This window comes from Podarcis erhardii (assembly GCF_964252035.2).
Source record: "Podarcis erhardii genome assembly, chromosome: 3".
In the NCBI taxonomy this organism is placed as follows: Eukaryota; Metazoa; Chordata; class Lepidosauria; order Squamata; family Lacertidae; genus Podarcis; species Podarcis erhardii.
In genome coordinates, this window is record NC_138507.1 from 8,180,929 (window position 1) to 8,197,914 (window position 16,986).

The 16,986-nt window shown below is 42.8% G+C and overlaps 1 protein-coding gene across 1 annotated transcript in view; it reads left to right on the forward strand.

Annotated features, from left to right (window-relative positions):
• WDFY2 (WD repeat and FYVE domain containing 2) overlaps positions 1-16,986 on the forward strand; it is a 41,331-nt gene that overhangs the window by 4,802 nt on the left and 19,543 nt on the right. Inside the window, exons 2-3 of the mRNA XM_081855647.1 lie at positions 12,170-12,237; positions 13,663-13,736. Of these exons, the coding sequence (XP_081711773.1) occupies positions 12,170-12,237; positions 13,663-13,736 (142 nt within the window). The remainder of the gene's footprint in view (positions 1-12,169; positions 12,238-13,662; positions 13,737-16,986) is intronic.

The following is a 16,986-nucleotide window of genomic DNA, read 5'->3' on the forward strand; positions in this document are numbered from 1 at the left end:
TCTGACAGATCAGGGGTTATTTTGGGTCTCAGCTTTGTAGTACAGCAGCTGTTCTGCCTTTTGGGCAGTCGGTTCTTAGATTTGCAGATTCAGGAAACCCCGTCCAGTGAGAGCATTCTGCTCTGTTTTCATAATGTTAATTCAAAGCCTTGCTTTCGGGTGGTTAAGTAACAAGATGCCATATCATGATGACTGCTTTTTGCACAGCTGAGCAGTCATGTTTGGATTTGTCGCTGGGTGTGTGTATTTTAATTACAAAGAATGTGGGCTTGATGAGTCTTTACTACTCAAGAATCACGTGATTCTAAAGCATCTTCCTTTTTTTTCTGGGCTAATAAGATACCGAAGGCCCAAATTTATACAAGGTTGAAACGATGAAAAGGAGACACTGTGTTGCCTGTCCTAACTCTGTCCTGAGGGGCAATAGTGCGTCACCTTTTCGATAAGCATGCCTCAATCTAGTCCATTTTGGTGCACATCCCAGCACATGTGAATTGTGCTCTGCCTTGGGCAGTGGCCTTGCCATGAGACTGCTGAATCAGGAATTGAGTAGCAACATAGCATGAGAGAAAGTCACTCAGATCCAGGTTTATTACATGGCTTTTCTGATGAGTTGAGGAGCAATATGGCCCCTCCTGCTTTTGTTCAAGGGTGCCTGTACACAGACCCACCCCCCCCACCCCCGCCTGTACAGTACATTGGCTGTCCTTGGCCTACATGAGAATGGAAACAGCTTGCTACATGCTTCATCCTAGTCTGGGTTACAGTTGCATTGAATACTGCTATTCAGCCTCTCTATTTGCAGAAATGTATTTTGCACTTTGGTGAAAGTTTGTGAAAATTTTAGGGCCATCTTTAATGACCTTAAGTAGCCCTGTTTGTATTGCGGAACTTTGCTAAACTTAGGGGTAATGAATGCCTTACTATTCTTCCTTCAGCATTACTTGCAGAATAAAACAACCAAGGCAGAGTCATAAAGTTTGTTTTGTCAGTTCTCTGGTGTGTGACATCTTGAACCACATGTCAATAAACCATGGTTAATGTTTAACTTAACTTGCTCAGAAGTCCCCACATCCACTGTCTCTGCAAGCAACAAACCAAAATACTTGGTTTGTCCTTTTGTCCAAACCTGGGTTCATCACATTTATTAGCATTACCCAAGTATGGCAGTTTGATTAGATAAAGCTATCGTAGACACACCCCAGTAAAGGAGATAATAGATATGGAATAGAACAAAGCTTATTTTGCGGGTTCAAGTTCTTTAGTTCTTTCATAGGTTTTCTGATAAAGCTTTTAAAAAAACGTTTGTGCAAATAAAGGACTGTAACTTCAACATCATCTGGTGATTTGGTTTTCTAAAACTGTCTTGATTCTCCACCTATGGAACAGATTTTGTAAAGGCATTATATTATTTCAATTTAGTTCCTGGTTTCTTTTTTTTAAAAAAATAGCAAGACTCTTCTTATTACCAGTAGTTTTTTCCCTTCTAGAATGTCTCAGTGAAAGAACAGATTTGTGTTCAACTGTTGACAGTATTATGCTGACGTAAACCAAAAATGCATAGAACAATCAGTGTTTTCAGTAACAAAATGATCTCCGTAATCACTCTTTCTCCAGAGCTGCGTGGAACTGAATAGGTCTATAGCTATGAGGCGATATTTCTGTGCCCAGTGTAGAATTAAATCCTTTTATGAGCCAAAATATGATCTAAGAAGCACAGGCAAGACAGGATGGGTGCCTCAGCCTGCGGTCTCCATTTTGTCTGACTTCATGGTTACAATATCTAGCCTAATTTTTCTACATTATTGTTATTGTTATTATTTTCTTTATTGTTTCATAACATTTATACAAAGTCTGGTTGTTAAATAAAAAGGCACCTCAAAGCGGTTTACAAAAAGTTAAAACAAGTAAATCAAGAAAAATTCACAGCCGTACTTCAGAACATACAAAAGTTAAAATACTAAAACATATTAAAATCACCTCAATTATCTAAGCTTTATTTTTCACCCCGTGGTTCCCTACTTAGTAACATCTTGCCAAACGAAGAGTTCTAAAAGCATTCAAAATGTTTGTGACTTGACTTTTAGGCCTAATGAAGATACTGTTAAACACTGGCATTTGACCCTCTCCAGCCTGGTGCCCTTTCAGGTGTTTTTGCCTACAAAGGTTGTTTGGGACTGAAGGGATTGTAGTCCAAAAAATCTGGAGGGCACCTGGTTTGGGCAGGTTGTTTCATAGGTACATAACCTACCAAAGCTACCCTGAGCTGGTTCTCAAGTATGGAATCAAAGAATCATAAAACTACTATCTTAAACACTTCCCACACTATCAAACTAACAAGATGTCGTAAACACTCTGAATTATGATAACATCCTTTAGTACAAAAATTACAACCAATCTGAATGAGAAGACTTGTTAAGCTGTATTTCCCTTCTTTAAAAGGGTTTTTCTGCCTGCTGTAGCAGGGGTACACTGTGCTAGGTGCTGTATGGTTTTTAATTGTATTTTTTTATAGAAATGCAAAAGACCACCTGAATGAATTTTGCAGACTGTGGTTTGGAAACCACAGCTATAGAAAAAAAAATTAGGTTCATTGGACTAACTCGCCTGTTTCCCATCTTTGTTGATAAGAATTCCCAAGTTGGCAATTATTTTATAACTAAGGGTTTTTTTGGCCTTGTTAGCAATGGTCATTTTAAAAAGCAAGTTGGTAATTTTATAAATCACATTCAAATTTCCCTTTGATTGATTGGTAGCTAGCTGAGATAAATATTTTAAAACTCATAATCTCTTAATGAAAGATGAAAGCATATTATAAAAGTGTCAGATTTGGTAATACTGATGAAATGTTGCCTGCTAATGGGCCATCTCATGCCCTGTTAAGATAAGATTTTGAATCCCTTCTTTGATGTGATTCTAATTTTGATCATAGCCAACATTCAAAATTTGCCATGCGCATTTTGCTGTTGGCCACTTGCGACCAGCTGAAGGTACCCAGGTGCCAGGATTGCGTTTGAAGTCTCATCATCAGCCTAGATCAGGCGCGTCCAGCTCCCAAGAGACTGCAATCTTGCAGTGATCATTGAGCTTTTTTGGACATGCCTGGCCTAGATGAACAAACTGTTCTGCACCTCCAACTTGTTCTGCAGGTTCTCCCAATCACCCATAGCAGATTTGGGGGTTCAGGGGAACTACAGGGTAAAGAAGTAGTAACTTTGCGTGAGAGGAAGTCTGTTACGGATACAAGTTCTTCTGATATATGCCTTTTTAAGAATACAGTATGACTTTCTGAAACTAACTTGGCAAAAGCGAGTCTGTTGGGAATCAGGAGCTTAGATCCTGTCTGGGAGCTCAGTCCTCCCTTACCAATATTGTTTGGTATCTTTTCTTTGCATCTTGAGTTTGTACTTAGCTCTCATTTGTTTTCCTACAGGCCAGTTATTCAAAGTACCGTATTTTTCCATATATAACACAACCCCTATTTTTGGGGACTCAAAATTGAGGAAATGAGGGGAGATTGCAGAGAGTTGTTAACCTTTTTCGAGGGGTGGGATTGCGCAGAGTTGTTGAGCTTTTTGGGGAGGGATTGCCAACAATCACTCACCCGCCTGACCACCAATGCCAATTGCACACATCCACGAAGCCACCAATCGTTTGACCGCCCGCCACCAGCAGCCAACAATTGCACACCTGATTGCCAGCAGCACACCATTCACCCCACTGAACGCCGATGACAATCTCCTGCTTGCGGCAGCCACCAATCACATGTCCCATCTCAGCACTATCCGTGTATAAGACGACCCCAAATTTTAAGCATTGTTATTTTTTTAAAAAAAACCTCGTCTTAAACACGGAAAAAACAGTATATGTGTTCTCATGCTTAATAAGTTAAATAAAAATTGCCCTGTTTTCTCTTGAAATTGATCTATTGGTGTATCATTCTTAAATTTCAGTAATCTCAGAGGATTTTTAAAATAGATTTGTAATCCAGCCTATGCAAATATCTCAAGGTGCATAACAAACTTTCTCCATTTATTAATAGGTCCCGTTGATGATTATCCCTGGGTATGTGAAAGACTAATGTGGCCAGGCCAAGGACAAATTCCAAACATTGGGTGATTTCACTCAGTGTAGACCCATTGAAATTAAAGGCTCTAACTTACTTACCGGTATGTTTATTTCGGTGGGTTTACTCTGAGTAGAATTTGATTACCTTCAGTTGTGTCTTAGCTTTTTTCCAAATCACAATTTGCTTCCTTTTCAGAGTTAACTGGTAGACAGCCTGGAAGATTGCTCCATGGTGGCATCTGTTTCCTGAATGCTTAGGTTGTAGAAAAGTCATTGTGCTGTGCTAAGCCGGAGGTCAGTGCCAACACGTGGGAGGCTTTGTGAGAAATCTGAAGAAGTTGTTAAACTAAATTTGATAATATAGCTGGCATAATCCACATAATGGGGTAGCCGGTGGGTCTCAAACCCTCTGTGCGTTAGGGACTTCCCTTGCACGCAAAGAAAGGCTCTGGCGGATTGAGTGGAGGAGACTAATAGTGCGTCCACTGTTCAAGAAGGCGAGGAAAGGTAGCCCATCTAGGAGAAGGAACACTCTGATCCTAAACCTCCACTGCCTTCTTTGCTTCCCCCCTTCTTGCTGCCTGTATGAAATGGGCCTGAGGGCTGGAGGCTTACCACCCATTATGTAGACACAGGGAGGAGCCAGGAAAGAGCAATGGTCCCTACTGTTGACTTGGCAAGACTGACTGAGCTCTCTTGGAACCAGATGGCAGTGTAGTGTCTATGGTTGTTGTTGGCATCCGTCTGTCTCGGGAGACAATGGAAGACTCTGCGTCTGGGGTTACAACACCTGCTGTGGCTTTGGAGACAGACATGTTTTGTTGCATCTGGGGCAGGTGAAAGTGTTCATTGTGCTGCGGCAGATGCCCCATGGCGTTTCTTCTCTCTGCGCTCCTCCCAGCAGTCATTCCTCTACTGGTCACTGCTGTGGATACACAACCGTGACTGTCTCCGAGCGCTGGGGTCATCTGCAAGGGATTCTCAAACGGCAATGGTGGTTATTGCCAGCCTTCTAGTCTTGTTTGCGGACACCTTTGTAACACAGAGTTGGTCTGCCAACAGGCTTGGTGGCTGAAGCCAGCTCCCTGGAGATCTCCCTTGGGGATCCTGCCATCTTCCATTCTGTAGACATGGGCAAGCCAGCGTAGACGTCACTGAGACAAGAGTGTGAATGTGCTGGGAATGTGGGTTTGGGAGAGGCCATCTTTGAGACTCTGTCCTGCCATGCGATGCCCAAAATCTTCTTGTCACAGCATATGTGGCTCCTGGAAATTGTAAACTGCCTGTGGCTCACTTCCATAAAGCAGCGTGCTCAACACATAAGCCTGGTAGACCTTCATCTTGGTATTGGATATTAGCATCACATTCTACCATGCCCTTCTGGAGTGGTAAGCCATTGCCGTAGCTGGTAGGATAGCATCAAACAACCAGAACAAATCTAATTCATGCACACTGTCAGATAGATGTATATAAATTCAGCAAATAAATAAATAAGACGACAGCAGAATATGAAGTTGATATGTATGCAGAATGTTGTACGTAGCAGTCTGACTTGAACTGGGGTTTGAATTTTAAAAAGAGAACTTGTTTGTTGGACTAAAGGATTCCCACCAGCCCCTTGGAGTTGCCATGCTTTGTGCCTCTCTCCCCCTGAGGTTCTGCTGAATAAAAAGGATCACAATACAGTCACAATCTATTTTCCCTTCTGCTACAGAAACCTTTGTTTGTGATCACATAGACCCTAGCCTAAGTATATTATGCAATTAAGTCAGTTGTACAGTTCTTTGAGAGTTTGGGGTTCATTTGTGAAGCAGATGGAATAAGAAGGGCAGCTTCCCAAAATAAAGGGGAAGAATAAAAAAGGGAAGAGGCAGGGAGAGAGGAGTTGGAAACTATAGCTGATCAGACAGTGGAACAAATATGAAGGAGAAAAAGCTCAGCTCACAGCTGACTTAATCCTGCGGGGGGGGGGGCAGTTCTGTGCATCTCCTGCTAAAGGCTTTAATTCAGACTGAAAGTGGCTCTTGGGATTTCACTTCACTGCGTACCAGAGAGATGCCCAGCAATGCTTCAAAAGTGACACTTGAAATGACAATCCTCCTAGAATGGCGTGGTGCTCCCAGGTATCTTGCCGTGTGCTAAATGAGCTGGAAGTGGGTGTTCACAAGAGGTGCCTTTTCTCTCTCTTGTGGCTGCTGCATGAAGAGAACAGGACCTTGCTTCTGGGTTCAGGAACGACAGAATCGTCATGATGAGGTCCTTCTTTGGGGAAAGGGTAGCTGAGGGGCCACCACCATTGTGACTGTTCTTCTGCTTTCGTGCTGAACTCTTGCTTACTTTTCCTGGATAGTTAGGAAGGAAATTTTCATCTTTGGAAATCTTAATCCTTTTTCATTTGGAATATCTGTAGATAGCAATATATATTTAACATTCTGCCATTACAAACCTATCAGCTTGCCAGATGGAAGTGTCTCCTGCCACTCCCTGCGTGCAGATCTGGGGGTTGTCTTGACACACACACCCACAAGACAATTTTGGGAGGCCTGCAGGAGAAGGGAGGAACCTCCATTATGCAAGCAGAAGCCCTTGGACAGGGCTTTTGTTGATAGGGTTTTTTAGGTGAATGGTGCCCTTCCATGCTCTGGAGGCTACGCGTTGCTTTCGCTGAAGCCTGGAGAGCGAGAGGGGTCGGTGCGCACCGACCCCTCTCGCTCTCCAGGCTTCAGGGATAGCCGTCTGAAGCCTTTGGAGCGCAGCGGAACCTCGCGCTGCGCTCCAAAGGCTTCGGATTCCTTTTGCTGAAGCCAGGAGAGTCTTGCTCTCCTGGCTTCAGCAGAGAGGGAGAGCTGTGCAGCGCCCCTTCAGCCAAGCGGGAGGAGAAATGGAAGGGGCTCCATTTCTCCTGCCGCTTCGCTGAAGGGGCGCTGAGCAGAGAGGGGGAGATTTTTTTTTTCTTGTTCTCCCCCTCTAAAACAAGGTGTGTCCTATGGTCGGATGCATCCTATAGAGTGAAAAATACGGTATATGGAGAGAGAGAGAGAGAGAGAGAGTCTGAAAGCTGAGCTAGATGTACTTGAGTATGCTGTTGATCCTGTTGCAGTCCCTTTGAATCTCAGGACCTTCCTCCTAGGCTCACCCAGATACGTACCCCTCATCATTCTCAAGTGTTTTCAGAATATTTTGGTTCTTGAGTCGTATTGTTAAATCTGCAATTTCCACCCGTAGACTAGCCTTTCAGGCACCCAACAACAGAATGCATGTCCTCTGTGTTGTACACAATGCAGCCATACAAGGGGCCATGTAAAGCTGTAGCATTTGAAAGGCCTTGCTTCAGATAATCATTGCCGATCTCTTTCCTTCCCCCACTTGCTTGGGTGTGGGGATTGTCTGAACTTCAAATGAATCATGTCATAATACGAATCATTTCGTAACATAAAATCACGTTTCATTGTGGCATCTCTGCAGTCGAGGGAGGTATTGCATTTTCCCCGGCTTCCTTGAAAAGGGGCACAAGACTTGAGTTTGCACTTGAAAATGCTACGCAGTTCTCTCTCTCTCTCTCTCTCTCTCTCTCTCTCTCTCTCTCTCTCTCCCCCTTTGGTTAAACAGACTGAACAAATGCAGAGGCATCTACAGCAGGATGCAGACAAATAGGGCACACTGTGCACAAATCTTTTCATACCTCTTCTTACCAGCATATTTATTTCGCTTAAAATACTTACACCCCACTCTTGACCACAAATATTCTTAAAGTGGCTAGCAATTACAGAAGTATAAAAGTATCTCTGAAATGCAGAATAGAAGCAAAAGCAGCACCGTCTCAGCGGGCCCAGCCTCCAATGGCTTGCACATTCATTGCATAGGATAGTAGTTCGGTTCCCAATTACCGTGGCTAATTACTGCAGACCCGCTGTTTTTCAAAAGCCAAGCCACGGACTCCCTACTTTTGAAAAATTTGGTAGCTCTATTGTAGTTACCTATGCAAAGCAATTTTTTGAACAAAATGTGGGGTAAGCAAAGGATTTTAGGTATACTAAAAAAAACCCGTCAGTGTGGCCTGGGAGAGGAGGGTCGGAGCCCTACATCCTCCTTTGTGTCAAGCATAGAAACCAAGGGGAATAGCAGTGGTTGGAAACTGCTGTCCTCTTCCAGGCCCAGCACAGAAGTGTAGCAGGCAGCTGCAAGAGGGATGGAATTCTTGATCTCGTCGGTGGGACTAGTAATTATTTGGAGGATTGGTAACTTTTGCTGGCTTATTTATTTGCCTACATAAAGGTATTACTCGTTATTCACTGATTAACGTGGGCCTAAGAACAGAGAAAGGGACGCAGGTGGTGCTCAGGGTTAAACCACAGAGCCTAGGACTTGCCGATCAGAAGGTCGGTGGTTCAAATCCCCGCAACGGGGTGAGCTCCCGTTGCTCGGTCCGTGCTCCTGCCAACCTAGCAGTTCGAAAGCATGTCAAAGTGCAAGTGGATAAATAGGTACCGCTCTGGCAGGAAGGTAAATGGCGTTTCCATGCGCTGCTCTGGTTTGCCAGAAGCGGCTTAGTCATGCTGGCCACATGACCCGGAAGCTGTACGCCGGCTCCCTCGGCCAGTAAAGCGAGATGAGCACCACAACCCCAGAGTTGGCCACGACTGGACCTAATGGTCAGGGGTCCCTTTACCTTTCCCTTTTAAGAACAGAGAAGGGAAGTGGGCAAACTGCAGGGCCCACTCTTCATCTTTCCAAATGTACAGGTAAGGAAGAGGGAGGAGCAACAAGAACACCGTTGCCTTTAAGTATCTTATCCTATCCGAACAATTCTATCAATGCAGGCAACAAACTCTATTTCAAAGGCTCCATTCCACTAAGTGGAATACAGTGGTATCTCTGGTTACAAACTTAATTCATTCCGGAGGTCTGTTCTTAAGCTGAAACAGTTCTTATCCTGAGGCACACTTTCACTAATGGGGCCTCCCGCTGTGTGTGCATACTTCTGGCGCGCGATTTCCGTTTGCATCGTAGGGCAAAGTTTGCAACCAGGAGCAGCTACTTCTGGGTTAGTGGAGCTCGTAACCTGAAGCAGTTGTAACAGGGGTACCAGTGTAAATGTGTGAGCACTTGCAAACCTATGATGAGGATTTTGTCCAGCCATGCCATATAGCATAGCATATCTATCGTAAGACTTCTGGGACAATCTGAATGAGTGAACTGGTAGCTCATGGACAGATTCTGTTGCTGTGGAGGGCTGAGAGGCTGAAAAGCTGCATTAACAAAGCAGTTCACAGTCTGGGCTAAAACTTTACCCATGCTGCGTTGTAGGTAAAAGAAAACCTTGACTAGAGTTGGGAGAGATACTGCCGTTTTCTGCAAGCTATTGGGAACAGAGCAGGATCTGAGAGTTCTTGATTGCTCAGTAGTATTGCGCCACGCTTTCTGTTTACTGATGGTCTAGCTGCTGTGAATTAAACATTAGCCCTGGGCTGAACTGTTGTGTTATAAAGGCTGAAAAGAATTCAAAGCTTGTGATTGTGTATGGTGATAAGAAGGAATAAGGAGGGATATTTAAGTTGTATCTGTCTACACACACACACAAACACAATTGCTAGTGCATGGATTGGCTTTTGCATTGCAATAATCTAAACTTTACCATAGGTACACATGTTATGTGAGAACATGTAACATGAGGGCAAAAGAGAAAGGAATAAAAGATGACAATTTCATCGGCGTGGAAGGCAGATGTACAAACAGATGACGGCTGGAGCTGATTCACCACACAAATAAGATATTTGGGGGTCAGTTGTGCTTATTTCAAACTAATTAGCTGGCATCTGCCGGGGATTACACTTTTGATTAAGTTTGTAAAGTCTTTCTGGTTTTATAGTCTTAGCTGTGGATGCTATCTTGTATATCTGAGAGAAGTATTTAAGAGATTAGCAACTGTCTGTTCCTCGTAAAACAGTGTGTCAGCGGTTAATGTTTTTATGGCAGATTTCTGTGCACATAATAGTTTGGTCATCTGGAGAAATAAGTTATTTAGATATTAGTATCATAGATAAGAGTGCAAAAACGACCGTAACAAATTCCAACAAAAATTTAAGCCATTTGCAACATTAGAGCAATCTGATGGATCAGAGCAGATTTGGGGAGGGGACTGCAGCGAGCAGCGTTCGAAATTCGCCAAGCACATTTTGCACCTGGCTATCAGTCACTTGCGACCAAGTGAAGATGCCCGGGTGCCAGGATGGTGCCTGATGTCTCCATTATCGGGAGGTGCATGCTTGGGTCTTGACTGTTTTCACACACTAGCAACACATTCTGTAGAATTATGTCTGTTATATTTTATCTGCACAACCAGAATGAATTTCAGGAACCAAAAAGTCATACTGAAAGATACAACTTTTCGAGCCGTCTGACCCAAAAATGGCAGCTAGGCATTCCCTTTTGGCGACTGCAACCCTGGTTTAAAGAGCCATTTGGCACCCAGCTTATATACCTGAGTTTGTGACGCTGGCAGAAAGGAAAGGAATAAGTCCTATCACTTCAGCTCACACAGCATTTGTTACTTGTCCCATTCACACTGCTCACATTTCTAGTAAAATATTGCACATGCATGCCTTGACCATTTTCTACCCAAATTATGGAAACATGTTCTGCGTGACGCTGCCCTTGAAGAGTGTTTGGAAACAGCAGCTGGTGCAAAATGCTGCAGCCAAATTTATGTTGGTCTTAGACCAACTGTTTTCCAGTTAGTTTTCTGGGCTCAATTCAAGGTGCTTCTTTCCTACCCTTAAGGCCTCTAAGTGTGTGTCAAATAATTATTTGTAGTGTATACAACAAAAAACAATAAACAGTAACAATGAGCTAATCTGCTGAGAAGGCCATAGATACGCATTACTCCAAAATGGGTGTGTGTCGTTTGTTTAAACCATAATGTGTACAAGTTGTATGAGTAAGTGAAAACAAGGTAATAATCTGTCATCCTTTCACATCTTGGGTTTCTTCCTTGGCAACAACACCACAGATACCTCCATAGAACGTTTCATATTTCCTCCCTATAGCTACTTTTTAGTGTAAGCGAGAGATGAGTAGTAACAACAGCAAGAACTACAGATGACAGCAAAGTCATGGCCTCTGGGAAAAGTGATTTGCTCGTAATATTCGGCTTGGTGCTCATTTGGCTGAGAATATTTTTGAACTTCATAGGACCAAACAAAATTTGCATTTTTGTTTTGCGTCTACAACTGGTTGAGAACTCTTGCAAACACACAAAAGAGAAGTACTGACTTTTCCTAATGGTGCATCAATATTGGAATGGCCAGAAATGGTGCCAGTTGGGTCCAGTGGTGGTTCTTTCTGCCCTCTGCTTCAGCTGCTCATAGAAGACCATTCCAGAAGGGGAGGCGCCAGTGGGTGGCATGCTAAGTGTGGGATTGAAGTGCTTTTGTGAGAGAATGTTGCAATATGTGAAATGGCCCTTAAATGCTGTAACTAAAACTCTATTGCTTTTCTTGTATGCTCCCCATGGGAAAATGAGTTAATATTAGGGGTATCCAGAATTTTCCAGAAAACCAGTACAGTCATACCTCAGGTTACAAATGCTTCAGGTTGCGTTTTTTGGGGTTGCAGACCGCCGAAACCCGGAAGTACCGGAATGGGTTACTTCCAGGTTTCAGCGGTCGCACATGCGCAGAAGCGCCAAATCGTGCTATGTGCAGATGCGCCAAATCACAACCCGCCCATGCACAGACGCACCGCTGTGAGTTGCAGACGCTGCGGGTTGTGAACATGCATCCTGCACAGATCACGTTTGCAACCCGAGCGTCCACTGTATAAGTTGCTTTTCAAAAAAAGATTCAGGAAATAAGTGGCAAGATAAGACTGTTTGATGCAGTTGCTTATGGCTTACCAAGCAATTTTTCCATATTCCTTATATGAAGGCATGGGACCCATTGGGATTAATGTTGGTATTCCATATTGGGGTTAATCCTTAATGGTTGGCAAGGCTTCCAAGTCGAGTTAGCCAAATCCTCCGCTAGCACTTGTGTCCATTTTTTGAATGAGAACCACTAATGATGGGGAAATGCTAAAGATGCTTCCTCCCTTTCTTTTACAGAACTGTTCGTGTGTGGCTGAAGAGAGACAGTGGTCAGTATTGGCCTAGCATATACCATCCACTGCCTTGTAAGTATTTGCAATCTTTAGTCCATTTTAATTCTCAATTTTCAACACCACTCCCACCAATAATTAGCTGTTGGGAACACAGTGTGGATCTTCCATAATTCTGATGGCAATTAAATATGTTGAACTTTCAAAATCAAAAGTATTCTGGTGTTTGGCAAATATAACCAATGTGACACCTGTGTTCTTGGGCTCCACTTTCTATCTGTGTCCATTGACTCTGCTAGCTGAGGCTGATGGGGGCTGTTGTTTAGCAACATCTGGAGGGCATCCTATAGACTACCCCGGGCTATGATGTTCCTGTAGCATTGAATATCCTTCCTGTTTGAGATTCCCAAAGACATGAAAAAGAAAACATTGATAGGAAGAAAGTAAACTTAAATTTGTGTAGTACTTCAGGTGGTGTGTTAACTTAAAATCAAAAGCTCAGCTTAATTGTTAGCAAGAGGCATTTTCTGTGTCATTATTAAATACAGCAGAACCAAAATTAGTTTAAAAACCAGAATTTATTATCTCTCAGCCTCACCATTTTTTACCATTGATCAAAATCAGCTTCTTCCAGGCAACATAGGCTTTAAAATTACTACATTAATCAGGCTTTTTAAAAAGTCCTGTTCTCCAAAAGTGAGCTGACAGAAATTTTGAACTTTATATAATTATGGTAAATTTCTCTAGCATTCGAAAGAAGCAGGCTATCAAATTATAATGCAAGAGCCAGAGCTGATATACAGGAGTATATTCATGTATTCACTGAAACAAGAATAAAGATCGCAAACATAGAACCTTGTCAGAACATAACGTTGCTAGGATGCCGTTTGGAAGCCAAGGCAGCACAGAACTAGGAAGTGTTTGGGGGATTTATAATCAGAGCTGTGTAGAAGAGCATGAAAAAGTTGTGAATTCAGTTATATTTCCTATCCAGTGGGCAAGCAACCATGTGTACTTATGGGAGGAGCCGTAGACTAATCCACACCTGGTTGCCTCATAGCTGATTTGAGGAGTTCAAATATAGCACAGCTTTGTCCTGGGCATTGAACAGCACATTCACCCCAAGCTTGCCATGTGCTTCCTGTTCCGAAACTTTAATCCCCAATTCATAACATAAATACACTGCATATCATAGAACTGTAGAGTTGGGAGGGACCACGAGAGTCACCTAGTTCAAACCCCTGCAATGCAGGAATCTGTAGCCCAGTGGGGCTTGAACCACAACCTCGTGCTCTGCCAACTGAGGTATCCCAGCTTGCCCCTTCTGAAATCCTTGCCTCCCCAAAAGAGCATTTAAACAGGTGACATCCACTAGATTCCTATCTTGCCATCCCATCTGCCCCTGTCTCCCACACTGTAATAACGCTGCCTTGATTGTCCCTTGACATTTGTGAGCAATAACACTAAAGGTCTTAAGTTCAACAATATGTTCATTTTCAGCTCCGTGTTCGTGCATGTGCATTAATCCAGAAACAAGGAGGCTGTCTGTCGGTCTAGATAACGGTACAATCTCAGTAAGTACACATGATAAGATTTCTAGTTAAGATGTGCCCCCATCCACTTCCAAAGCAGGCCTCTGTGTTCTGAGAATTCCTTTTTGAGCGTTTGATTAAATGGCAGATGAATGGAGCTGAAATCTACAGTACAGGAAATGGCATGTTGCAAGCAAATTTTATTCCTTCACTCAGTAGCACTCTCATTACTAGGGGGCTTGGATCTCATGGACAGCATTTTTATAATCATGAGTTAAACATTTAAATATTATTTTATTTATTAAATTTCTGTACTGTCCTGCATCTGAAGATCACAAGGCGCTTTACAGTATATCAAGGGTGGTGTTCTGAGAAAACTCCTGATTTTTTCCTACTTTGTTTACTAGGTACATGGATCTGTACGGTGCCAAGAGTTCAGAGATAGGTTTGTGCAAAGAATTAGAAGCCTGCCCCGTGGACGGAAATTCCTAGCTGTAGCAAGATTCAATAATGCTAGTTTTCAAAGGCGCTGTTAAGACTTGAAGAAAGTGCAAGCTCTTCAGCTTCCATTCTTCCAGCAAATTTATTGTGAGCTGCGTCTTCTTGCCAGGGTTAGGGATGCTCATCTGTTGCCATCCTTCCTGTTGCACAAATCTGAGGGCCAGTAATGTGGGATTTCTGGAAATTACTCCTATGCAAATTAGGGCAATCTGCATAGGATAATTTACACCATAACGCTTCCTGGTGCCCTAGAGTCAGGGTGGGAAGCCTTTGGCAATCCAGATGCTGCCAAAATACTTCCCCCATGAACCCCAGCCAGCTTGGCTAAATAGAAACATCTGGTGAGCCAGAGGTTCCCCACCTCTGCCCTAGAGAGTGATCTACTTTAGTGTGTCTATTTTACTAGCTTTTAATAAGCAAAACTGAATGGTGAAATGGCTAAGCTTGCCTAATGCAGTACAGTGGTGCCTCGCAAGACGAAATTAATTCGTTCCGTGAGTCTCTTCATCTTGCGGTTTTTTCGTCTTGCGAAGCACGCCTATTAGCGGTTTAGCTGATTAGCGCTATTTGCGGCTTAGCGGCTATTAGCGGCTAAGCGGTGCTTAGCGGCTTAGAAAAAGGGGGGGAAGGGAAAAAACTCGCAAGACGTTTTTGTCTTGCGAAGCAAGCCCATAGGGAAATTTGTCTTGCGAAGCACCTCAAAAGACGGAAAACTCTTTCGTCTAGCGAGTTTTTCGTCTTGCGAGGCATTCGTCTTGCGGGGCACCACTGTATTTGCAGTTTGCATCAATTCATTGTTACTAATGAACTTGTGAAACTGAAATCTTTCCATGGGAAAAAATTAAGCACTAGGCATCAGTGCTGAAGGGCACCTTTTTCTCCTCATCTTGAGGCTGGTAGTGCTAGCTGTCCTTTTGTTTATAGGCTACTTTCAGTTGGGAATCTCAAAATATATCCTGAAGGCACAGTGTAGCTTCTTCATTTTTTCTTTCCGTTCCTACTTCCCTAAGGCCCCTGTAGCTGCCTCTGGCCTTTTGCTGTGTGAGGCAGACTACACTGAGCTAGAGGAAAACAGAAATGACCTCCTGACCTATTTTGCCACAGTCCTCGCAAATAATGAGGCATTTAGCAATACTTGCAAACACCAGAGTAGGGAATAGTGAAGAAAGATCTGGGCAATGAAGGACCAGCTCCAAAAACATTGGATTGGTCTGAATTCAAATCAGCCAGATCTCTTGTATTAGAGGCTTTCACCCTGCCTTTAAAGTCACTGAATTTACAACATGGCTTTCAGCAAACCGATGGAACAGTTCCACAAACGCCACATTGATATTAAAACGTGAGATAAAATGGGAAAGAATGGGAGACAAGCATCTCAAAAAAAGGACATAAAACGTGGTATCACTTGAAACCTGATATAAAAAAAGCTCTTTTTAAAGTCCAGGAAAATGACTGTTTTAACTTGTCTGTTGTTGTGCATTCCGCTCAGTTCAGAGACTCATTCCTTGGAGTCATCTTCCTGATACTCTTGTCTTTTGGGGAGGGGTGTGGATTTACTATTAATCATCAAATTGCTTGAAGCATAACTCAACACTCAGCATTTATAAAAAAACAAGATATTCCGTACTGGCAGGTTTATACTCTAAAATGTTTAACAAAATAGGAGGGAAGGGAAAAACAAGGCAACTAGGCACCAGTTCCTGAAGTCCCTGCTATCCCATGTTTCCCATCCCTCGTTTTCTGCTGCAGGTAGATGATAGTTGATGACTTTCATACAGGAGTTAGATGGTCCACTTTCCAAAATGGAAACCTTTATACAGGGAATTACAGAGCAAACTTGCTTGGTACCTGGAAGAATTTGCACAGTATTTGATCATTGAAGCAGCAACTTGGTGTTGGACTTACTCATTTGACTTCCTTGACCTGAGAAGATATTAGAGCAGATATTAAACAGCAAACCCGTAAGCACCTAGAAGAAAGGAAGTGTTTATTAGCAGTCAGCATGGTTTTACGCCAGCACAGCTCTTTTGATTGCAATTGGCAAAGTAAACAGAAGGAAAATATTATTGGATTTCAGAAAGGCTTTTGAGGGAATTCAAATATTTTGAATGATACCTCATGGTATCTAGCTCATGGAAGATGAGCTAGAAGGAACTACTGTAAAATGGGTATTCAACATATGAAATGTAGCAGTAAAATATCATGGCGGGGAGACTGTCCAGTGACAATACAAAAACATTATCGTATAACCATAATCAAATCCTGAAATAAATATCAGTGCATGAATTTATTGCAGAATGATGTAAAACTTTCCAGTTCACCAATATTACAAAGGCAAATTCTCACATACCATTCGCATTGATTATTGTAATGAGGTTGTTACATTATAAAGATGGTTTACAGTTTACAGATGGCAAAAGTCCATTTCAGCTTTAACGATCTTGTATCTGTCAAAATATCAATGCAAGCAGCCCAAACACAACTGCTTAGATCAGGCTTCCTCAGCCTTGGCCCTCCAGATGTTTTTGGCCTACAACTGCCATGATCCCTAGCTAGCAGGACCAGTGGTCAGGGATGATGGGAATTGTAGTCTCAAAACATCTGGAGGGCCGAGGTTGAGGAAGCCTGGCTTAGATAGACCAAACCTTTCTACTTTCTACTTTGCAGATGTTCACATCTCTTTGTGAAAGAAAGTTGGCTATTATTAGTTAGTTCACAGGAAAGACAGGAGTTCATGGTTATTCGACTACAGTACAGGTAATTAAGTTTAGGTTAAACAAACAGAGCTATG